The following is a 23185-nucleotide window of genomic DNA, read 5'->3' as shown; positions in this document are numbered from 1 at the left end:
GGGCTAGAGCCCAGGCACAGAGAGACAAGGGCTAGAGCCCAGGCCACAGAGAGACAAGGGCTAGAGCACAGGCACAGAGAGAGAGGGCTAGAGCCCAGGCACAGAGAGAGAGGGCTAGAGCCCAGGCACAGAGAGAGAGGGCTAGAGCCCAGGCACAGAGAGAGAGGGCTGGAGCCCAGGCCCACAGAGCATCCAGCCTCGTTGTAACCACCACGTCGTGACACGGCCCGCACGCCACATCCGAGTCACATTTTCAATCGTTAGGTTCATCGCAGGTTATCAAATCAGCTGGTTTTGTGCAGCGAATCAAATCTACCGTATTACTTTTATCATAATCTGAAACCAAAGACCGCTCTGTAGTACCCCTCTGAGCAGCGGGCTTTTCTAAAAGGTTACCCTACAGTACTGAAGGTACCGTAGTACTACAGTGCTGTACTGCCTACTAGTACTGTAGTACTAACAGTACAGTAGGTACTACAGGACTGTAGTACCTACTGTACTAAAGGTACTGCAGTACTGTAGGGTAGCCTACAGTACCTTTAGTACAGTAGTACAGTAGTACTACAGTACTACAGTACTACAGTACTACCCCCCCACCCCTCCGGGCGGAGGGGTGGGGGAGAGGGACGGGGCTGGAGGAGCCATGACGTCATGCACCCACCGCCGCCGCCGTATTGATTTGGTATCGCTAACGCTACCGCTTGAATCGGGTCCCCTGCTGACCGTCAGGGCTTTGTTGCGCGGCATGCACATGATCTGATGCTGATTGTGTCATCTGTTTTGACACTCATTTAGTTAGCAAGTGCTACGTATAGACTAGCATGGCTGTGGTTCCTAAACAGTCAATGATTATAGATGATAATGGAGAAAGAATTGACTGTTAACGGCCTTTACTATTGACGTTCCAATCTTCGGCGTGAGTGTGTGCGCTAATCACGTGAGAACGGTCTAAACGGAATGGAGAGAATTGATGGCATTAAATGACATGTCATCAGATCTCCGGTCATTAGATCTCTTAAGTGGTCTGATCCCATCAGAGAGAGAGGTGTGTGTGTGTGTGTGGTGTGTGTGTGTGTGTGTGAGCCTGTGTGTGCGCGTGTGAGCCTGTGTGTGTGTGAATGAGCCTGTGTGTGTGAGCGTGTGATGCCCGTGTTCCTGTGGGGGTAGGGATGGGGGGTGCGGGGGGGGGGGGGGGTTGCTCGTGCGGTTGTGCTCCGGCTCTGCCTCTCCCGGGCTCCGTGGGTAACTGGGTCACGGGGAGGATGGAGGATGGAGGATGGAGAGTGTTTATCGTTTACACTGTAAGGGAAAGAATGTGGAGAATGCTTGGCTTAGCCTCGGTGTAACCCCGCTAATACCATCCCCCTCTGCTGCCATGTAGGGCTGTTTGTGAGCTCTGCACGGCAGCACAATAAACAACTGCTTATCCAAACAGATATTAGCCACCACAACACCGGGCTTATACTAAGTGGGGAAGCTCGTGAAAAATGCACATCTGCAGATACCCAAATTCCACCTAATAATAATAAGGGCGTTTTGTTTAGACCTGATGGATGAGTAACAACATCGGGGGAGATAAATATGAGGACAGCAATGGTTCAGCGATGGTACCGACACACCCATCAGACATGCATGTGTCGGCCCCCTCATGAATAATTGTGTGTGGTAGCTAACCATGCTAACCTGTCTGCCGCCGCTGTGGTCTCCCCCCCGCCCCCACCCCACAGGAGGTGAGCTACTGCCAGGGGATGAGCCAGGTGGCGGCCATCCTCCTCATGTTCCTCAACGAGGAGGAGGCCTTCTGGGCCCTCTCCCAGCTGCTCACCAACACCAAGCACGCCATGCACGGTAAGCCTGCCGCACGTAGCCTGTAGCACGCCATGCATGTAGCACGGTAAGCCTGCCGCACGGCATGCACGTAGCACGGTAAGCCTGCCGCACGTAGCATGCAGCACGATGTAGCCTGTAGCACGATGCATGTAGCACGATGTAGCCTGCAGCATCTCTCTCTCTCTCGCGTTGATCCTTTCCCATCAGTCTCTCTCTCTCTCTCTCTCTCTCTCTCTCTCTCTCTCTCTCTCTCTCTCTCTCTCTCTCTCTCTCTCTCTCTCTCTCTCTCTCTCTCTCTCTGTCTCTGTGTGTGTGTTTTATCCATTGTATTCCAAGCACATGAGGAAACTCTCACTAGGACGGTTTTCAAAGCGTGCCTCCTCCTCCTCCCCCTCCTCTGCAGGCTTCTTCATCCCCGGGTTCCCCAAGCTGCAGCGCTTCCAGAGCCACCACGACCTCATCCTGTCCAAGATGCTGCCCAGGCTCAAGAAACACCTGGTGAGGCCCCGCCCTACCTGTAACAACAGTGATGAGGTCATGACGACGATGAGGTCATGATGACGATGGGGTCATGATGACGATGGGGTCATGAGACGATGGGGTCATGATGACGATGAGGTCATGATGACGATGAGGTCATGATGACGATGGGGCCATGATGATGCTGCCCAGGCCAAAGAAACCTGACCTGCAGGCAGCATCGTTATGTTCATAACAGGGATGATGTCATGATGATGATGTCATGATGATGATGATGATGTCACGATGATGCGGCCCAGGCCGAAGAAACGCCTGGTTATCACCATGATAATGATGAATGATGATGATAATGATGATTTAAAAAAATAATAATAAATGACATTACTGTCCTGCACCTTCTGCTGGGGAGCACGGAGCACTACGGTCTTATGTCGTGTCTGATACCCCTGACTCACTGCACCGTCTCCTCCACCCTCCAGGACCGGGAGCAGATGATGACGGGGATCTACACCACCAAGTGGTTCCTCCAGTGCTTCATCGACAGGGTGAGTTTGTTTGTGTTGACTTCCTCTTTAAGCGGAAGCAGGTGAGCGACTGGTGATGGTTGAATGCGAGCGTGTATGCAGTGGTCCACTTCTTGCACACACAGACACTCCGGTTGAACGTGAGTCTCTTGCTGTCGCCCCCCCCCCCCCCACCCCCCACCCAGACCCCGTTCACGCTCACTCTCCGGCTGTGGGACATCTACATGCTGGAGGGAGAGAAGGTCCTCAGTGCCTTCGCCTACACCGCCCTCAAGCTGCACAAGAGTGAGTAGGGCCCCCCCCCCCTCTTTTACACCACCACCACCACCACCACGTCCACTCCACCTGCAGCCGGCCGGCCGCAGACGTCCTTTAGGCGAAGGCGGAGAACCCGTCAACGCATTCGATCAAACATCGGGAGATGCGATGAAGCCTTGTGCTGCACAAACCCTGTGTTTAAAATGGAGGGTTGTTTTGTATTGGTGGAAGCGCGAGTCAAAGTGCTTCCTAAATGTCAACAGTTTCACAACCGTGAATTTCTTCAACCGTGGTACAGCTCAACAAAGTGTGTCCTACGCTACCAATGGTAGACAAGCGTACATGGGCATAAGAGGGTACGAGTGGGCTGATGACACGATCACAGCGATCTGAAGAGGGTCTTCAGATCGTGTGTGTGTGTGTGTGTGTGTGTGTGTGTGTGTGTGTGTGTGTGTGTGTGTGTGTGTGTGTGTGTGTGTGTGTGTGTGTGTGTGTGTGTGTGTGTGTGTGTGTGTGTGTGTGTGTGTGTGTGTGAGACGGCGGCTGGTTGAACTCATGTGCCCTGATGAGAGAACACACCACAGGTGTGAGACTCACCCGGGCCCCAGAGTTCAATCACCTTGCCTCGGGCCAGGTGAGGCTGCTTCAACCAGCCAGCCCGAACACGCACACAGACACACACACACACACACACACGTCCTTGAGACGGGAGGAATTCTGCGGGGCGTAGAGAGCCAGGTCGGCTCGTTCCACCAGACTGAACCAGACTGATGACATCACATCTCCCGGTCTCCCCCCTCCTCCCCCCCCTCCCCCCACCTCGGTGCGCAGCCTCTCGGTCGGCCGACTCCTCAGCAGAGGAGGTCTTACATAATGCAAACGGCCGGTTGCCGTGCAGAAATACAGAGGATGAGCACGCTCGCTTTCTCATTGGCTTCACGCGTCGCGGGCCGAGTCTCCCCATTGGTTGATTGTTCTCCCAGGAAAAAAAAAATGAATTACACATATGATAAACATTAAAAGTTTGTTCACTGCATGACACACGCGGGCCTGATCACGTGTTTCTCGCGCCCCCCCGGCGGTCGCTTCCTTGTTGATTGCCTTCCGCCTTCCCCCTCCCATCTCTCGTCTCTGATTGGCTGCGTGTGTTCCCCTCCGGTTGTGTCCAATCAGAGCGGCTGCTGAAGCTGCAGCTGGAGGACCTGCGGGAGTTCATCCAGGAGGACCTGGGCGTGTCCTTCTATCTGCCCGACGACACGGTGGTGGAGCAGCTGCACGCCGCCATGGCGGAGCTCCGTGGCAAGAAGCTGGACCTCCCGCCTCCAGGTCGGTCCCTGACCCCCTGACGTCATGACCCCTGACCCCATGACCCCTGACCCCCTGACCCCTGACCCCCTGACCCATGACCCGGTTACCGTCTGATTCGACCCTGAGAGAATCACTCCATAGTAATCAGCGGGTCGGCTGGTAACCGGAAGGTCGCTGGTTCGATCCCCGGCTCCTCCTCCTCCTCCTCCTAGCTGTGAGTGTGGAGGTGTCCCCTGAGCGAGACGCCCTCACCCCTGACTGCCCCTGACCAGCTGGGCTGTCACCCTGCGTGGCTGACTCCGTGAATGCGTGCATGAATGGGTGAATGTGAGGCGACATTGTAAAGCGCTTTGAGCAGCCGCTGATCAACCCCCTCCTCTCCATCCCTCCCCCTGTTTCAGCCAAATCAGAAGAGCTGCCCAAGAAGCCCCTGGGCCAGGAGAGACCAGTGCTCCTGCTGCCCCTGCAGCCGGACCCCTCCACCCAGGACCCCCACCAGCACCACCACCACCAGCACCACCACCAGCACCACGCCGAGCCCCCCGGCCCCGTCGCCCACGACCAGAGCCCTCCTCCAGGGAGGCCTCCGGAGTCCAACGGCGCTTCCCCGCCGGGGCCCTTCCCTTTCCCCGCGGCCGTACTCCCCGCCCCGGACCCGGTCGTCGTTCACAAGCCGGTGCCCGCCCCCCCCCGGGCCCCCAAGCCCGCCGGACCCCCTCCCATCCCGGCCAAAGCGGGCGTGGCTAGAGCCGGGGCGGGGCCGGCGGCGGCGAGCGACGTGAAGGCGAGGAGGAGGAGGAAGGAGGTCCGGAAGGAGGAAGGAGGTCTCCCCGCCGCCCCCGCCCCGGGGCAGGAGGAGCCGGGAGACTGGCCACCTCCTCCTTCGTTCCAGGCTCCTCCCCCTCCTCCTCCTGCCGGGGCCCTCGCCATGCAGGAGGAGGAGGAGGATCTCCCGGATCTCCTCCCCCCTCCCCCGTTGAGCTACGAGGAGCTCCGCCCCCAGACCCCCGCCGATGCCTCTCCTCCTCCAGCGGCGGCGGCGGTGGTGGCCCCTCCCCCTCCTTCTCCTCCTCCTCCTCCTCCTCCTCCGGCGTTCCTGGCCCCCGCCGCGCCGTCGCGCCGGCCCACGCCCCCCTCCACCCTGAACCTGGGGCCGCGGGCCCCCCTCCCCCTCTTCTCCCCGGCGTTCCCGCCCTCCTCCTCGTCCCGCCTTGCGGCGCCGGCGCCGCCGTCCTCCTCGTCGTCGTCGTCCTCCTCCTCCTCCGCCTGCAAGCCCACCAAGTTCCCCGTGTCGCTGTGCGTGCCGGCCCCCCAGGGGCCCCGCCGGCCCTCCAACGCCTCGCAGTACGACAACCTGACGGACGGCGAGGACGAGGAGCGCGGCTCCTGGGAGAGGCTCCTGGGGGCCACGCCGCCGCAGGGCCCCGCCCTCAGCTCCACGCCGGAGGAGGAGGGGCTCGCCTCGTCGTACGGCCGCCCGCCGCCGCCCCCCCCCTCCACCGCTTGGCCCGGCGCCTACGACCCCGTCGCGTACTCCCCCCTCCCGCCGCCGCCGCCTCCCGCCGCCGCCGTCTCCCCCCCCTCCTCCTCCTCCTCCCCGCCGCCGTCGCTGTCGTGGTCCAGCCGCCTCCTCCTCCTCCCCCGCTCCCCCTCCCCCTGCGCCCTCCCCTTCCTGCCCCAGGAGCCGGCGTATGACGGACAGGACAGCTGGGTGGAGCACGCCGTGTTCCCGCCCCCGCCGGCCTGCTTCGCCGACCGCCCCTCCCCGCCGCACCAGCTCAGCTGCCACAGACTGTCGGACGTCCAGCGGGGGGACGCCGCCACCACCGCCACCGGCGCCTCGTCCTCGTCCATGTCGTCGTCCAGGGGCCCCAGGGGCCACTCGGTGTTCCCGGCGCCCCTGCTCTACACGGGGCACGCCCGGCCCGGGGTGGGGGGCCCCGGGGTGGGGGGCCCCGGGGTCCGGTCCAGCCCAGACTTTAACAGGATGCATGCGGAGGGACAGCAGCTTCCCAAATCCGTGACCTTCTGAGTTCTGAGTTCTGAGTTCGGCTCTCGCGTCGGACGTGAACGTGAACGGGTTTTTTTGTTCTCTGGAAACATCCGAGCTTTACGGAGCCGTTTTGGTTATTGTTCAAAGGAGGTTGTTTTTTCTGGAGACGGGTTAAGGGCTCGAGTATGGCCAGTATTTTTTTCGGTATTGTTGTTTTTCGAGTTTTCATTTTGTGTCGAATGACAGTTTTTTGTTTTTTTTTCACTTGGTTCTTACATCGTTTCCTGAGGGCAGTTTGACTTTTGTACATTCTTTCACTTGAACTTTAAACCGTATTTAAAAACCGTTGTCTCTTTGTTACCCAACGCCTCATGAACACAGACGCAGACGCACACGCGGCGCGTACATCACGGTGTGTGTGTCCCTGCTGGTTAGTGTGTTCAACCCAATGTGGTTTTCGTTACACTGGAACCGCCGCCAGCCCCAGTCAGTATTCAGCCAATACCCTCAATTATCTGTGTTCTCTCTTTTTTATTTTGGTAACAACAAAGTGTCTTAACATGATCACAAGGAGAGCGAGTAGCACGCCTTAACTCGAGGGCGTCGCAGTGTCTTTCGCCCTGGCTCTGTTCCTGTGGCCTGCAGCTGGTGCACGGACCGAGGTCATGTTTGAGTTGTTCGAACGGAGCTGGTTCACAACAAACAAAAGCGTTTCACCACTGCTCCTCTTCAGAGAGACGTTGGAGTGACTCTCGTATATCCCGCCGCAGATCAACACATCTTACAAGTGGCAGAGCGAGGGGCTCGAAGGAGTTTCACGCCTAAGTCCTAAAATATATGCGACATCAAACAGGATATCCTGGAGGTTCTCTGGGTGCAGCTCTGTCGCAACAGATCGAAAAAAAACGGAAGGTGGACCCATGTTTCATCACCGTGGCAGTTTGTTTGTTTGTTTGTGCGTCCATCTTGTCCTGCTTGTTTATTTATATCATATCCTCAGAATTGTATACCACAGCCTCCGTGCTACTCTTCAGGACATATTGCAGCGTTGAAGATGATATTTTGTGTTGTGTGTGTGTGTGGATGTAGGGCAGGCCTATGCAGTGGTAAGGGTAATAGGGCTACACTGAGGAATGGGTGAACACAGGTCAAATGTGGATGTACTTCATTACCGCGTCGCTCGAACCCTGAAACGTCCTATCAATGTACAGAACAGTAGCGCCATCTAGTGGTGAAAGAGGCACACGTCAAGAGACGAAGAGGACGTTAGGGTTAGACTGACGATAACGTAACACTACAACTGAACAGCTGGGATGATCGCTCAGATTCAGCAAGTGTGTTCGGCCTATGCATTTGTTTATTCTTTTAAAGGGCGTGGTTCAATGAAGCGCTGATTGGCAACAGACTCTCACACGACATATTTGTGCTCATAAAGGTGCACACGGCAGGAATATAAATAGGACATATATATTGTATATACACGTGGTACTTGGTGCTGTTTCAGTTCATAACATAAGCCATCACAACAAGCAACGTTTTACTCTGAGTAATGAAAGTTCAGCCATGACATGTAGATGGTTCTGTTCATTGAATTGCTGTTCATGTACATCTGCTTTGCTTGACTTTTCACTCGCACCAAAACCTTCGATCCAATCAGTTGATTCAACTGCAGTTAATTAAAAGCACTGCTTAAGAGTGATGTTGATGTGTGATTTGGGCCAGGTGAGCAAGTTTGGTTTAAGTCTGCTATAAAGCGTGTGTTTGGGGCCCAAACTTGCAAAGATGTTCTATGAACTTTATTTAAAAAATATATAAAAAACTTTATTGGCTGCGTTTTCTTCCCTTGATCCCACAGAAGCACAAATGGTAAAGTCTCATGTTTATTGCACTAGTATACTATACATCACTTTCACCTTTGTCGTGGACAAATATATAGTTAGATAATATGAGGAAAGGCACTTGAACATTAGTATCTTTACACTGTCTGGGAGATTTCCTTTTCATGAGGTATGCATTTACCTAGGCCTCTAACGGACCTGTCTGGAGAAAGTGCAAAAGGACAAAGGTCATCAAGGTATTTCTCTTTGGTAAAATATCGAGTTCGGTTAAACATTTTTCTATATCTGTCATGTCTCACATCCATGACATGCGTCCAAAAGACAGCATTCGCATATATTTACCCGTGTTTAAAAAAAAAAAAAAAAAAAAAAAAACCCAACAGCATCGCAAAAACTTGTTATTTATCACATAACCTCCTGGAGTGCATCTTTGTTAGCGTTTGGTGGGCACAGGAAACCCAAAACACACATCTTCTTCACCCCGGTTTGGTGAAACACACCAACCACAAACATGCTGGCTTGGGTCTCTCTGGTTTAGTTGCACCGTGTTTAGTTTGGATCGGACTAGGGGTTGGTGCTAGCTGCCAGCGGTTGGTGCTAGCTGCCAGCGGTTGGTGCAAACTGCTAGCTTCTAGTGGATGGCGCTAACTGCTATCTGCTAGCGGTTGGTGCTAGATGCTAGCGGTTGGTGCCAACTGCTAGCTTCTAGCGGATGGTGCTAACTGCTAAATGCTAGCAGTTGGTGCTAGCTGCTAGATGCTAGCAGTTGGTGCTAAATGCTAGCGGTTGGTGCCAACTGCTAGCTTCTAGCGGATGGCGGTTGGTGCTAGATGCTAGCAGTTGGTGCCAACCGCTAGCTTCTAGCGGATGGTGCTAACTGCTAGATGCTAGCGGTTGGTGCTAGCTGCCGGCGGTTGGTGCTAGCTGCCGGCGGTTGGTGCTAGCTGCCGGCGGTTGTGACAGACAGTCCCGGGGCAGCGGTCATAGCCTCAGCTTGGTCATGAGGTCGGAGAGCGAGGCCACGCTGGTCTGGAGCGAGGAGCGGTCCTCGGCGCCCAGGGTGGTCTCGGCCAGACGCATGGAGCCGTTGGCGCCCAACAGGCATGGCAGGCTGAGGAAGACCTCGGACACCACCCCGCCCCAGCCCTGCATAGAATGAATACACACACACACACACACACACACACACACACACACACACACACACACACACACACACACACACACACACACACACACACACACACACACACACACACACGAAAATGGATGTTCAACCCTTTGGTCTAATGCGTGTTTTGGTGTCTATTTCAGTTAAAAATGGTAAATGGACTGCATTTATATAGCGCATTGCCAGTGGCCACCCAAAGCGCTTTACAATATTGCCTGACATTCACCCTTTCATACACTGACGGCAGCGTCAGCCATGCAAGGCGACAGCCGGCTAGTCAGGAGCAGTTAGGGTTAGGTGCCTTGCTCAGGGACACCACGACACTCCGCTAGGAGGAGCCGGGGGAATCGACCCCAGCAACCTTTCGGTTACCAGACAACCCGCTCTACCCCCTGAGCTAATGCCGCCCAATCCTCCTCCTGGCCTGCCTGTGTTGATCCCTGTCGTTCGTTTGTGTGAGGGTTAATTGGGTAATTGGTTGTGGCGTCGTTAAGTTGATTGCCTGGGCAGACTACTTTTTGTGTTCATTGAAGTTTGTGGAGGTGAAAATGTTTACGTTGCGCCCGTTACCTCTCTGCAGTCCTAACAATATGACCGCTGTGTACGTCCAGAGGTGTTCCTCTGTTGACGTGTAAAATAGGATCAAGAGTGGAGAATGTATTGTGTAGAATATTACCATTACAAAAGATAAGTTAAGATATGTGTATATATTATTATATACTATATTATATAGTTATATTTATGATCCATACTATTATACATTTCCGTCTTGACTTAATACTATATTTCAATGTGTTACTTATTCAGCCCTTGCCTCGTCGCTATCATCTCCCTGTGCAGAGTGACCCTGTGTGACCCTGGTGAATAAAGCAGGAGGCTGCTGCTGTACCTGGGCCAGGGTGGAGATGGAGTGGACCTTGTTGCGGTCCGTCAGGACGGTGTGAGTGATGTCAGCGAGGGACAGACCCACGGACCACGAGCGCTGGCCTCGGTTCTTCGTCATGTCCAGCGCCCTGAGAGAGTGCACAGAGAGTATCAATAATACATCCCGTCTCTGTCCCTTTTGTTCACAGGAGAAAAAGGGCCTGAAGCAAGATGCCTACCTTTCATAACGGCAAAAGTATCTGATAATCTGATTCTCAATTCTCAGATTTACATCCATGTCTAAATGATACTAATCTGACTGGGACCTAGCATTACTGTGTTCCAGCAGAACCTCTGACCAAGCAGTCCTGTGTTAAAGCAGAACATATATATATATATATATAGACCAAAACTGCAAGGGCCGGAGTTTTGTTTCATCACAGAGATTTTCTAACAAAGAAAACTCCCTTCACACGTTTGAATCAAACTTTCAGAAGGGGATTTCTACAGTTACCAGTCTACACGTTGTTGAAACCTGAATAGATACTTGAACACAATTCGGTACTGCTGGCAGAGTTTTAGTTTTGACAGTAATATGCTTGCAGGTTCCCGCCTCCAGCCACATGATTGATCGAAACAAATATGAAGTGAGAGAACGTGAAACATGACATTTGAGATCGTCTCACCCTCAGACTTGAGATATTCTAATCTAGTCTAAAATCTAAAGTATATATTAATCTTAGTTTTGAGACTACACATGAACTGACCCTGGAATTGTATAGAGATTATTCAGCAGCAGCTGTTTCTATATAAATTAAATACATTTTATTCAACATTTCGTCAGGTTTAACTTTCACGGAAACTGAACCGCTTTAGACCGCTTAACAGAACTGGAAACCGTGTTTTCCTCACCTAGTGTGTGAGGAACATGTATTATACAACATGCAATAAGTAAACATCAATGCACGATGTGACGATGTGTAATTCCGTACCTCTCCAGCAGGGGTTTACAGGCGCTGGAGCTCGGAGCGATCTGCACCCGCTGGCTGGCCTGGCTGGAACTGGTGCTGACGTTACTCATGACCGCCACTGCAGCAACACACACAGTCACACTCATGCGTTCACACGTGCGTGAAGGCATGAGTCATGGCATTCCGCGAATCACACCAGTCTTTCCTAGCAGAGATCAGCTTGCACAACGGGTTGGGCGAACACACACAGAAACAATATGCAGTGTATTTATAACGCAAACAATACAGAGGAGGCCCGATGGAACAGTGAGGCATAAGCTTATAATGATGTCATGATAACAACAATAACAACTTTATAATGACCATATGCGTGGGTTAGTCTGCGTTAGGCGTCGCTCACCACAACTCACGGTGGCCAAAAGCGAAACACTAAACACAAAGAAGCAAGACGAGAGCTTTGTTTCCATCTATAACAATTTCAAAATAAGAGCCCCCATCTGCTCTGAAGAGTTTGTGGTGGGCGGGGCCTCCCACGGGCTGACCCGCAGGCCCCCGGCAGAGGTACTCTGATCCACAGCCTCCTCTGAGCTCTAGTGAACCCGTCAGGGCCCCAACGGCTGAGACTGAAACCTGAATCGGAATACCACTAATAAAATTGAAGTCGCTATGTGTACCACTTCACTTCAGCGCGAAGCTTAAAATAACCTTGACATACATAAATATATTCATAGTGTTTGCAGAATGATAGTTGTTTAAAAAATCGTCATCACTAAAATCCTAAAACGAGTATATTCCTGCCGGGCCAGCCCGCGTCTCGGGGGGCCTCTAGCGGAGAGAGAGGAGAAGCGGCAGTTTGGCGTCAGTCAGGCGTTTACCCTTGCTACCCGTCTGCTCGCCGAGGACCCAGGCCCGCTTGTGGATGTTCAGGTTGATGTCCAGCGCCTGGCAAAGGCGCTCAGACTCCAGGTTGCACCCGGCCCCGATGACGTGCGTCGGGGGCAGGCCGCTCTGCCTCCAGGCCACGTGGGTCATGATGTCGACTGCAGGGCGCCCGGAGGGGGAGGGCGGGGGAGAGGAAGGGGAGGAAGGGGAGGAAGGGGAGAAAGGTATGGAGAGGTGCTACTCGTGAGAGCAGGCCCTCTTGTACGAGCTGATTAGTTTGACGAGCTCTTTGGCACGCTGGCAATAGAATGTTTAGCATAGTGATGAAAGTTCATTTGAACAATGAGAACAATACGTGCGTGTTGTTTATGACTGAATGTGTGTGTGTGGTTATTAGTGTGTGTGTGTGTGTGTGTGTGTGCGTATGTATATGATTGAGTGAGAATTAGGGAGTGTGTGTGTGTGTGTGTGTTTATGAGTGAGTTAGTGTGCGTGTGCGCGTGTGTATATGATTGAGTGAGAATGAGGGAGTGTGTGTGTGTGTTTATGAGTGAGTTAGTGTGTGTGTGCGTGTGCGTGTGCGTGTGTGCGTACCCGGCTGGGAGGCGATGAGCATCACGGCGTGCGGGCTGTGGCGGGCGAGCGCGGGGATGATCCCGCGGTACATGTCCACGTTGGTCTGCACCACGCCCACGTACGACTGCTCGTTGCTCCATGCGTTCGCCGTCACCACGACGACCGCCGACCCCGCCGAGGCGGACAGATCTGACGGGGGGGGGGGGGAGGAGGTCCACAGACAGAGGTACAAACAGATTCAGAACCAGCGGTACAGCCCGGTGAGACCAGACGGGGTGCCCATTCCACACGGCAGCGTCGGGACGGGTAACGAGACGAAGGGAGGGAGCTTCAGCACCTTTGGACACCTCCACCTTGGGCAGACTGAAGATATCGAGGTCGCCGCTTCCACCCTTGGTTGCGCTCTCCGCCACGTCGATGAAAACCAGTTTGTCCACCGTGCCCTGGAGCGACAAACACAGAAGGCAGAGGCACGAAGAAACACCCTCTGGTGAATTCACTGGGCTGAACGGGCTTCACACAGGGGGAGTAATGGTTAATGGTTAATGGACTGCAATTATACAGCGCTGTTCTAACCAGTGGCCACTCAAAGTGCTGCTTCACATTCACCCATTCATTCACACATTCCGAAGGGGGTGTCAACCGTGCAAGGCGACAGCCAGCGGGTCAGGAGCAGTCAGGGTGAGGGCGTCTCGCTCAGGGACACCTCCACACTCCGCTAGGAGGAGGAGCCGGGGATCGAACCGGCAACCTTCCGGTTACCAGCCGACCCGCTCTATACCTCCTGAGCCACGTGCCGCCCCCTGAGATGGAAGTATGACGCACCTTGGCCAAGATGCTCATCATGGTAGCCATCCCCAAGTCCCCTCCCCCGATGACGGACACTTTGTGGAGGGGCTGGTCGTGCTGCCGTACTCCGCCTGGTACAGAGAAGAGGGATTTGTTGACCGTCAACACCGACCGCGCTACAGAAACTGCGCCCCACCATCACGGCCCGTTCAAACTCCCCCCCCGCCCCATCCCAGCATCCCATCTCACTTATTGTATGTTGCATGTCCTGGCACCTAAAAATAGTACTTAACATTGTGTAGCATCTTCTCCTAGCTATCTTTGTTGTGTACAGGGAATGGGTTAACCTAGTGATGGTTAGTGTGTACAGGGAATGGGTTAACCTAGTGATGGTTAGTGTGTACGGGGAATGGGTTAACCTAGTGATGGTTAGTGTGTACGGGGAATGGGTTAACCTAGTGATGGTTAGTGTGTACGGGGAATGGGTTAACCTAGTGATGGTTAGTGTGTACGGGGAATGGGTTAACCTAGTGATGGTTAGTGTATACGGGGAATGGGTTAACCTAGTGATGGTTAGTGTATACGGGGAATGGGTTAACCTAGTAATGGTTAGTGCTTGGCACTTGGTTCTATGAACATCCTTACTGAACCCACAGAGATATATTGCCGTTTCTCTTTCTTCTGACAAATGTACTTATTGTAAGTCGCTTTGGATAAAAGTGTCGGCTAAACGCCCACGAAATGTACATGAGGCCAGGGGGTCGACCCCCCCCATTGGGGTCGAGGGGGGGGTCACCTCCTTTCTGGAGGCTGGAGATGGAATCCAGCAGCTTCTGGGGGTCCTCGTCTACGCTGGCCTTCGACGACAGCGGAGCCTCCTGCTGGAACATGGAGCTCATCTCCTTCAGCAGGGCCACCACGTTGGTCTTGGGCTGTGGCGGGACGAATCACCGACGAACAAATGGTAAATAACGGTCCTCATTTATTTAGCGCTTTTATCCAAAGCGCTGCACAGTGTTGACTGACATTCACCCGTTCACGCACACGTTGAGGAACCAAGCCTAAGAATTTTACTATTGGCTACGTGTGGTACCCTAAGATCTAACAAAACAAACTCAAAATTAATCTGAATCAATAATGTGAATATTCGCCATATACAATGATCAACTCAACCGTTGAGTCCGTTTACTGATTTATTGTACTGTTTTGTTGTTGTATCTGCTTTTTTACATTATATCTAGCTTTATCTTGTGGCTGTAACACAGCCACCTTCACCGGTTGTGGGATTAATAAATAATTATCTAATCTTAGTTTACACACTGCCTGGAAAACCTCCAGGAAGACTCCGAGTGGGAATCCCTTCATCGTGCCATATGCATAAGTCAATAAGGAATAGTTTCAATAATGTAGCACATACTGGATATTGAATTCACTTGACGAGTAATGCATAATGGTCAATAATATATTGGACATTCAAGTCGCTTAGACACGTATGCATAATACATCGTTTTAATAATGTAGCACATACTCAAAGTCCATCTCATCCTGTCTAATGTTTCAATTTGTGTTTTGCATTCACGTTACATTATCACCACTCATACTTTCTCCATACATAGATACAGCTTCGGCATTGTTATCTTTTATACTAATTGATTCTATTTTTCTAATCTCAATTTTTTTATTTAATGCTCCAACCGACTCCATCCATTTTACAGTTGACTGTTATTTAAATTGCTTTACCGCTTCGGCCTGTATTTACTCTACTACACCCGGATGTCCTGTCCGTGACTAAACCAGAACCACCGCGGTACGGTATCTGTGTGTGTGCGGTCACCTACGTGGTCCCAGTTGTGCAGGCTGGGCAGGTAGATGCGTCCCCGGGCGTCCACGTGCCGGCCCTCCCTGACCACCATGGTGGGGGTGGGCCGCAGCAGGCAGATGGGGGGCGTGAAGGGGAAGGAGTCCAGCAGCCACAGCAGGATGGGGAAGTTGTACGATCGCCCTGCGGAAATCGACAGAATAAACTCCATAACCAGTCCCAGAGTCAGACCCACAGAGATAGGGGACGGCGTGTGGCTCAGGAGGTAGAGCGGGGTCGGCTGGTAACCGGAAGGTTGCTGGTTCGATCCCCGGCTCCTCCTAGCCGAGTGTCAGAGTGTGGAGGTGTCCCTGACCTCACCCTGACTGCTCCCGACCAGCTGGCTGTCGCCTTGCTGCGTGGTCGACTCCGCTGTCGGTGTGTGAATGTGTGCATGAATGGGTCAGATGTCAGATAATATTGCTCAAAAGTGCTTTGAGCGGCCACTGGTTAGAAAAGCGCTGTATGAATGCAGTCCATTTACCAGATAGAAGCTAGAGCTTGGGTTGGTGAGACCACAGTCCATCTCTTGTTCTCATTTGCGTTGTGTAACGGCATTAGACTTCTGCGTCCAGTCAACTCTATATGTATTTCTGAGCCACTAAATGATAGCTAGTCTCAAAGGGCTTTACAGGCGATGTGTTTATGACACCCCCTAACCCCTAACCCTCCAACACGCAAGGAGAAACTTCCTTAAAGGAACTGAAGACGCATTGATATGGAATGCCAAGAGATGGATCCGTCGTTCCAGGTTAGGAATGCAATGGGTGCCAGGGTGGACCGTCGTTATAAGGTCTGATAAGGCAGTGAGTGTGTTCGAGTCAGCTTTACCGTCATATGTAACTGGAAGGTTTCCTATCAGCTTCAGGAGATCTTTCTGCGTGCCATCAGTAAAAGCTGAAAAGGTGTGGATATATCGTTATGGAAAGGGTTAAGGCATGATCTCACTTCAAATTAATTAAGGCTCAAATAGCGCGCACACATCAACGTATTACTCACTGTAGGTGCCCGTCATGAGTTGCATATCAGGGTAAACATGATGGATTTTCTCTAGCTCCTCGATTGCAACATCATGGAATTTATACTGATGAACACAAAGAAACACAAACAGAGGTTGAGTATTGTATGAAGAGATAAACCAGAGCCTCCTGTCAGGGAGGAATGATACTAGTCGGTCTGTCAGTGGCGTACGATAGGCCCGCGTTAGTTTTAAATCTCATTTATTGATGGCAAGGCCTTAAACATTTCCAAATGATGATACAAAACCAGAGGCTATTTCGATGACTCAATTAAAGACAAGCAGACCTAAGTGCGTCCAAATCATCAGAAAAATGATGTACACCTAATAATGGGTATCAGACATTAATATACAATATCTAAATTTAACATTTAATTACCCCAACCACAGTGGTTGACTTCATATAAACGCCAGTTGATTTAATTGTACTTTTTACTTTTGGTTTACAAGTAGTCTCAAGCCTAAATCTGACAGACCTAATTAGTTGTCGTCGTCCTGAAGCTGGTTCTACCGGTTCACAATGTAAACCGGCTTGATGCAAAGCTATGTTGCCAGATTGAGCGGGAAATCTGGCCCAATCTGGCAACACTGCCTCTGGGTTTATATGGATAAAGCGGGTCTAAAACAACAACCTGACAACGCAGAAGACACATCAACTCAACGATCAGAGCACAGACACAGGCAGGCCTGGACACTTTGCAGTAGATAATGATATAAAAATTGAGGGGAGGATTTGAATCGTTCATTTACACTCGTGATTGAAGGCGTTCGTTCCTAAAAGTGTGAGTAAAGTGACTTACCCGGGAGAGGATCCGCTGTTTCTTCTCCGACGTGATGTCCATCTCTTAACTGCCGTCAACAACCTGGTGATTTGAAGTTGATTTGACGTGCGTTTACGAGGTAAACAACGGACACGGCGTTGACTTCACCGTCTGGAGTCAGACAAGAACTTCCGCAAACCTTCCGAATTAAAGGGGGCGTGTCCTCCGTGAGTGACACACGACGTGTCACGTCATCAAGCCATATAAGGAGTGATTTAATCGGGGGAAGCCCTGATCCTGTTGATACAGCAGCATGTTGGTGACTGTTGGTGACTGGATGCATTAAAATCCTAGGTTGATGAGGTCCATTTTGTTTTTTGGGTGCGTTTGTTTTAACTGATCTGTCTTACTGCTTTTTGCAGTTTCAGCATTTTTTTTTATAGGCTAGTCTCATACAAAGTTATGGGTCTTTTGCTTTTTAATTCTCTTTCACTATTTTGTCTTGTGAAGCACTTTTCTAACGGTTGGTTTTAAACAGTATGCTATTAAAAAAGTGCTATAGAAATAAAGCTTGACTTACTTGCCTATTCTTCAGCTCAAGCCCAGAAAAACAAATGTTTCTAGTCTTCATATTATTAACTAAAGATTTTTCTGGAGCAGAGCAATTTCAGGTTAAAATAATAATTACCCTGAATCTTAATATGTAATAATATTCACGTATTATATAAATTAATCTGAATATGCATTTTAAATAGCCAAATTAGGATAAACAATGTATATTGAGACCTAGAGGAATATAAGATACTGCTCCAGAATGGTGTGTCACACAACATAGCCTTTGTTGCTTGTGTTGAGCCTCCAACTTAATACGAGAAATTAATGAATAACAAATCAAATGAAAGCCAGAAGCGTGAATCATTTCTGTCAACCACTTTAAAAATGGAAATGCAAACCACCAGGTGGAAATCTTTTCTCGAGGATTAAATTAAATCGATAAAACATAACAATGCAACCGTTCTGGGTAGCGTCTTGCAATTCTGAAATTGTTAAACATTTCACATCATGATGTCCGATCTTTCGTTATTATTTTGTTTTTACAAAAAAGGTGTTTTTACATCAAATTACACTTAAAGTGCTATATTTACAGTCCTGTCCTGTCCCAGTGTCCTCAAACACAGCCCTCATCGTTAAGACCTCTGAGTGGAAGGGACAATGAACAGAACGAGGCAACAGAGAGAGACATAGTGACTACATCACAGGTGTCACTGGTGTGTAACGCTTGCACTGATTTCCGTCTTCCACAGCTCAGATTCAAATGTAAAGACCCTCATCCTCTGAGGAGTAAACATAAACAAAGACACAGAGGGGGGGGGGGGGGGGGGGCAAAGTCCAACAGTTGAGGGGATCGTCAGCGTGCAAAGACTGTATGTGTGTGTGTGTGTGTGTGTGTCTGTGTGCAGGTGGGGGGGGGTTATGGCAGTTCAAGGCAGAAAGGTCATCACAGCTTTTTCCTCTTGGCGTGTCTCTTGATCTCGTCTTCTTCTCGTCTCTCCTCCTCCAGATCTTCCTGGACGGCCATTCTCAAACTACCGGATCACACAAACACATAGTTAGTCTACAAACAGACAGACAGACAGACAGTCGGTCTGCAAACAAACAGACAGTCGGTCTGCAAACAGACAGACGGTCGGTCTGCAAACACACGTCTTACTTGGAAAAAAAGAGCGACAGCGTTTCTGACAACGCATTCTCACTCAGCGGTATATGATCTAGAACACGGACGACCTAGATCAATCTAGAGCAGGTTTCGCAAGCCGTACACGCATCCTGTACCCAACGCGGCTCAAGTCGCCCTTCATCCACACCAACCCAGAGAGGTCTTCCTTGATATGATTACCTCCTGGCTTCCTCCTTCTGCATGTCTTTCCAGCTGCTTTCCATGAACTTCAAGGCGTAGTCGCTCTCCTCCTTGTATCTGGAGGGGTTGGGGGGGGGGGGGGGGTAGAACAACACAGCTGGTGGTCACAACCCGACAGCTGCAGGCTACTCGTAAAACACCATGGCTCCGGTGGGCGGCGGTAGGTACTTACTTGGAGCGGTCGTAGCCGAAGATCTCCCTGATGTGCTTGGAGACTTCCTCCTGCTCGTTGTCCTCGTTGTCGATGAAGTCGTCCATCTCAGAGTCGTACTCGTCCTCCTCATCTTCGTACTTCCTCTTGTAGGACGACGTGATCGGCGGCAGCATCGGCGCTGTGAGGGGGGGGGGGGGGGGGGGGGGGGGGGGGGGGGGACAAGGTGCTAGTTTTAACACGCGTCACACCGCGATGACCCGACGTGAAGGACAGCTGTGCTGAACAACGTGAACGCTGTGCTGACACAAGGTGACGTTCAGGGAACCACGCAGGTTGAAAAGTCCACCGGCTTGTTGTATGTTGCTGCGTGACTAAACCGTCAACACAATGTACACGTCGCACAACAAACACCAAAAATGAACGTGCAGAGGTTGAAGAGGGCGCTGCGAATGTAGCCTGGGCCTTCATTGGATTTGTAAACATTTCAGGCATTTAGCAGACGCTTTTATCTTAAGTGACTTACAATAACTACATTTGTCAGAAGAAAAGAGAAACAACAATATATCTCTGTGGGTACAGTAAGGATGTTCAAAGAAGTAAGTGCCAAGCACTAACAATCGCTAGGTTAACCCACAATTTAAAAACACACAAGAATGTCCCTCGATGGTCTCCGTACCTGAATGTCTCGGCATGGACCCGTACGGCACGGCCGCTGGTCTTCCTGCCATCCCGGGCCTCTGCGGCATGCCCGGGCGGGGTGGACCACCCGGTCTCTGGGGTCCACCCGGTCTGGGGGGTCCACCCGGCCTCGCCGGTCTAGCGCCGCTCACAGAAATGGTTTCCGAGACCACGGTGCACTTGGGTCTCCCGGGACCCGATCCGGGGTTGAGTCCGGGTCGGCCCGGGGCCTGCCCCGGTCGGCCCGGCGCGTTCCCGGGTCTCGCCCCGCCTTGAGACGGACCCTGGAGACCGCTTCCTCCAGGCCGGGCTTGTGCCCCGCCCCCAGTCCTGCCACCCTGGGGTACACCCCCGGTCCGGCCCCCCTCGGGGCCACCCCCATTCCTGCCCCCCTGGGGGACACCCCCAGTCCTACCCCCCTGGGGGACACCCCCGGGTCTCCCTTGAGGAACCCCCCCAGGCCTCCCCGGAGGAGGGCCGCCCCCAGGTCTGGGCGGGCCCCCGGGGGCGGGCCTCGCGGTGGCTCCACTGTTCGGCCTCCCCACGGAGCTGGCTCCGGGTCGGGCCGATTCCCCCTTTCGTACCTTATTGTCCGCACCGGGGGGGGCTCCCTTCAGCGAGCCCCCCTGGCCCGGCCTGGCCGTCCCGGAGGTCTGGGGCTGGGGTCTTTGGCCCGGTGTGCGTGACGAAGAGGGGCCGGGTCCCGGTCGTCCTTGAGGTAAAGAAGAGGCGTTACCTTTCCTGGAGCTAAGGTCACTTGCGGCGCTGGGTTTGTGGCCGGGCAGGGGCCTGGGCGTCGGCTTGCCCTGAGACGACGGCGGTCCCCTGGAGGGGGTTTTGTTGGCTAAGGCACCTGAAGGGTTGGACGAGCCGCTCTTGGGTCTGTCGCGGTCGCCTTGCGAGCTCTTGGGTCTGTCTCTGTCGCGCTCCTTGAGGGACGACTTGGAAGAGGCGCCGTGGTCCCTGGCGTCCGGCCGCGGTATCGACCGCGAGCTCTTGCCGGACGCGTTGGAAACCCCCGACTTCTCTGAAGGGCTCTTCGCCGGCTTTCCGTTCCGCTGCTCCTTCTCCGGAGCGGCGGAGCTTTTCCTAGAGCCGCTGGAGCTGGGCGGCGGCCTGCTCTCCCGGTCCCTCTCCGGCCTCGAGGAGTCTCTGGAGGGCCCTTTGTCCAGCCTCTTGGCCTTGCGCTCCAGTGCCCTTTCCCTGATCTCGTCCGCCGTGCGCAGCCGCCCCTCGTTCTTGACTGCTTTGGCTTTGACCTCGACCGGCTCAAACTGCTTCTTCTCAGCCAGCTTCAGCAGGTCGGCAAACGCCAAGGGGGCTGCAGAAGGCTTGGGTTGGCCAGTTGCTTTCTTGGCTGGGGCCTTGACCCCACTACTACTACTACTACCACCACCACCACCGCCGCCGCCACTACCACCACCACCACCGCCGCCGCCGCCGTGGTCTCTCCGCATCGGCCTCTCGGGCTCCGCCTCGGGCTCCGAGTCCGTCTGGTCGTACTCGTAGTTGTCCTCGTCCGTGGGGTCGTAGCAGTTCACCATGGGCCTCTCGTCTGCGCCGTCGCCCTTCGACCTCCTCTTCTTCGGCTCCTCCACTATGGGGACGCCGTTGTAGCCCCGGAAGTTGTCCTTGGTTCGGGAGGCCATGGCGCGCGCCTTGCGGTCCGACTTCAGCTCCACCCGCTTGGCCGTCAGCACTTCCTTCTCTTTCCTCATGAGCAATTCTGGAGAGGGTAGCAGGTCATGTACAGAGTGGTCATAATCAAGGACGACGTCGATAAACATAAACGCCGTTGTAGTGTACGGAAAGAGGAAGCAGGTGCTGCCTCGCTCCGTTGAGTACCTTTCTTTCTGTCGTCGATCTGTTTCTTCTTCAGGAAGGCCTGCACCGCCGTCGAGTTCACACCCTTCACCTTCGGGTCCTTCTTGGGAGGCCCCGTTTGGAGGCTGTATCTCTTCTTCTGGGACAATTGAATGAAAAGCGGATTATTGAATGATTTCCCTCCCTACAAACCATATGGCCACGTCAAGGCAGATGGGAAACATTGTCAACCACGATAATGATTGATTTGGACCATGAAGAACAGATATACAATGCACCTAATGTGATTTATCCACGGTGCCTCCAACACTAACTAAGACCAAGCATTCAAGCATTCACAGAGGCGTGTGTGTGTGTGTGTGTGTGCACCAGGGTGTAGAGGGTGTTGTGTGTGTGTGTGTGTGTGTGTGTGTGTGTGTGTAAGAGATACGTGTGTGTAAGAGATAGATAAGTACACGCAGTCAAAGTGTTTTCTTCTTTTACGTTCAATGAAGATGATGTGTGTGTGTGTGTGTGTGTGTGTGTGTGTGTGTGTGTGTGTGTGTGTGTGTGTGTGTGTGTGTGTACCAGGGTGTAGAGGGTGTGTGTGTGTGTGTGTGTGTGTGTGTGTGTGTGTGTGCACCAGGGTGTAGAGGGTGTTGTGTGTGTGTGTGTGTGTAAGAGATAAGTACAGTACACGCAGTCAAAGTGTTTTCTTCTTTTACGTTCAATGAAGATGATATGTGTGTGTGTGTGTGTGTGTGTGTGTGTGTGTGTGTGTGTGTGTGTGTGTGTGTGTGTGTGTGTTTTACGTCTAGCTTCACACCCTGAACGTCACGATGCACAGATAAAGCGAAGCAGTTGAATCTGCTCAACTCGGGGCTCGAGTCGACGACGTGCGGATTACGGCGAGTGGTCCTGACTGACGAGTCGACCACGTCGCTTAGTCCTCAAGCACTGACATACATACATACATAAGTTATCCCTTATCCCTCAAGTCATCCCTTACATACATTCTGGGCTTTCCTGTACTCACCTGCACACTGCTGAGACCCTGGTTTTGGGAGGCGATCGACAATATATTGTCGAAGTCCATGGTTCCTCGGGCGAAGCTCCTGGATCTCAGAGAACTTGAGGCTGAAGCACTCAGGCTAGCTGGTAGCTTAGCCCCGGAGACGACCAGTCAATACTCGGCCTCGGAGACCAACAGAGCTCCGCTATCGGGGTGTGATCGGCAGATCGGGGCTAAAGGATAACACATTTAGTTATTTAAGCCCCCTGGAATGGCCGGCGTGTGTGATTGTCAAGAATTGCAGTGCCGATCGGCAAGTAAATATGGACTCAGCATCGGGCTGAGGGGTTTTATCTGTGGGGGGATACGCTGTGGAGTTGATCGGATCCAAGGCCCGGACTGGAGTACACCTGGGACCGGACTCCAGGTTTTGGATAACCCGATGAATGGTTTCCGAATGTTTAAAAGACGTTTAAGAAAGTGCGTTCGGTACTTGAAT

General features: G+C 52.6%; 3 protein-coding genes across 3 annotated transcripts in view; 1 reads left to right on the top strand and 2 right to left on the bottom strand.

Moving 5' to 3' along the window:
* The window catches only part of LOC311357280 (uncharacterized protein), a 22462-nt gene extending 14312 nt beyond the window's left edge, over positions 1-8150 (top strand). Inside the window, exons 5-11 of the mRNA XM_084477181.1 lie at positions 1382-1385; positions 1728-1848; positions 2234-2328; positions 2790-2855; positions 3020-3119; positions 4266-4418; positions 4802-8150. Coding sequence (XP_084333307.1) covers positions 1382-1385; positions 1728-1848; positions 2234-2328; positions 2790-2855; positions 3020-3119; positions 4266-4418; positions 4802-6432 — 2170 coding nt within the window. The 3' untranslated portion in view covers positions 6433-8150. The remainder of the gene's footprint in view (positions 1-1381; positions 1386-1727; positions 1849-2233; positions 2329-2789; positions 2856-3019; positions 3120-4265; positions 4419-4801) is intronic.
* Positions 8151-9116: 966 nt separating this feature from the next.
* On the bottom strand, positions 9117-17285 carry uevld (UEV and lactate/malate dehyrogenase domains). Its single transcript, XM_084477720.1, has 12 exons — positions 17161-17285; positions 16342-16426; positions 16174-16239; positions 15323-15486; positions 14281-14416; positions 13521-13615; positions 13033-13138; positions 12714-12884; positions 12113-12277; positions 11259-11355; positions 10292-10415; positions 9117-9377 (listed from the first exon to the last, which is right to left on the bottom strand). Exons 1-12 carry the CDS (start codon positions 17200-17202, stop codon positions 9213-9215), a joined length of 1416 nt encoding a protein of 471 aa, XP_084333846.1. The 5' UTR covers positions 17203-17285; the 3' UTR covers positions 9117-9212.
* Positions 17286-18166: 881 nt separating this feature from the next.
* spty2d1 (SPT2 chromatin protein domain containing 1) lies at positions 18167-23034 on the bottom strand. Its single transcript, XM_084476726.1, has 6 exons — positions 22711-23034; positions 21717-21834; positions 19870-21597; positions 19212-19371; positions 19019-19096; positions 18167-18707 (listed from the first exon to the last, which is right to left on the bottom strand). Exons 1-6 carry the CDS (start codon positions 22768-22770, stop codon positions 18620-18622), a joined length of 2232 nt encoding a protein of 743 aa, XP_084332852.1. The 5' UTR covers positions 22771-23034; the 3' UTR covers positions 18167-18619.
* Between the last annotated feature and the right edge of the window lie 151 nt (positions 23035-23185).

This window comes from Micromesistius poutassou (genome assembly GCF_964030765.1).
Source record: "Micromesistius poutassou genome assembly, chromosome: 13".
Lineage (NCBI taxonomy): Eukaryota > Metazoa > Chordata > Actinopteri > Gadiformes > Gadidae > Micromesistius > Micromesistius poutassou.
Note: the sequence above shows the minus strand (reverse complement) of the source record. Positions and strands in the feature narration are given on the sequence as shown.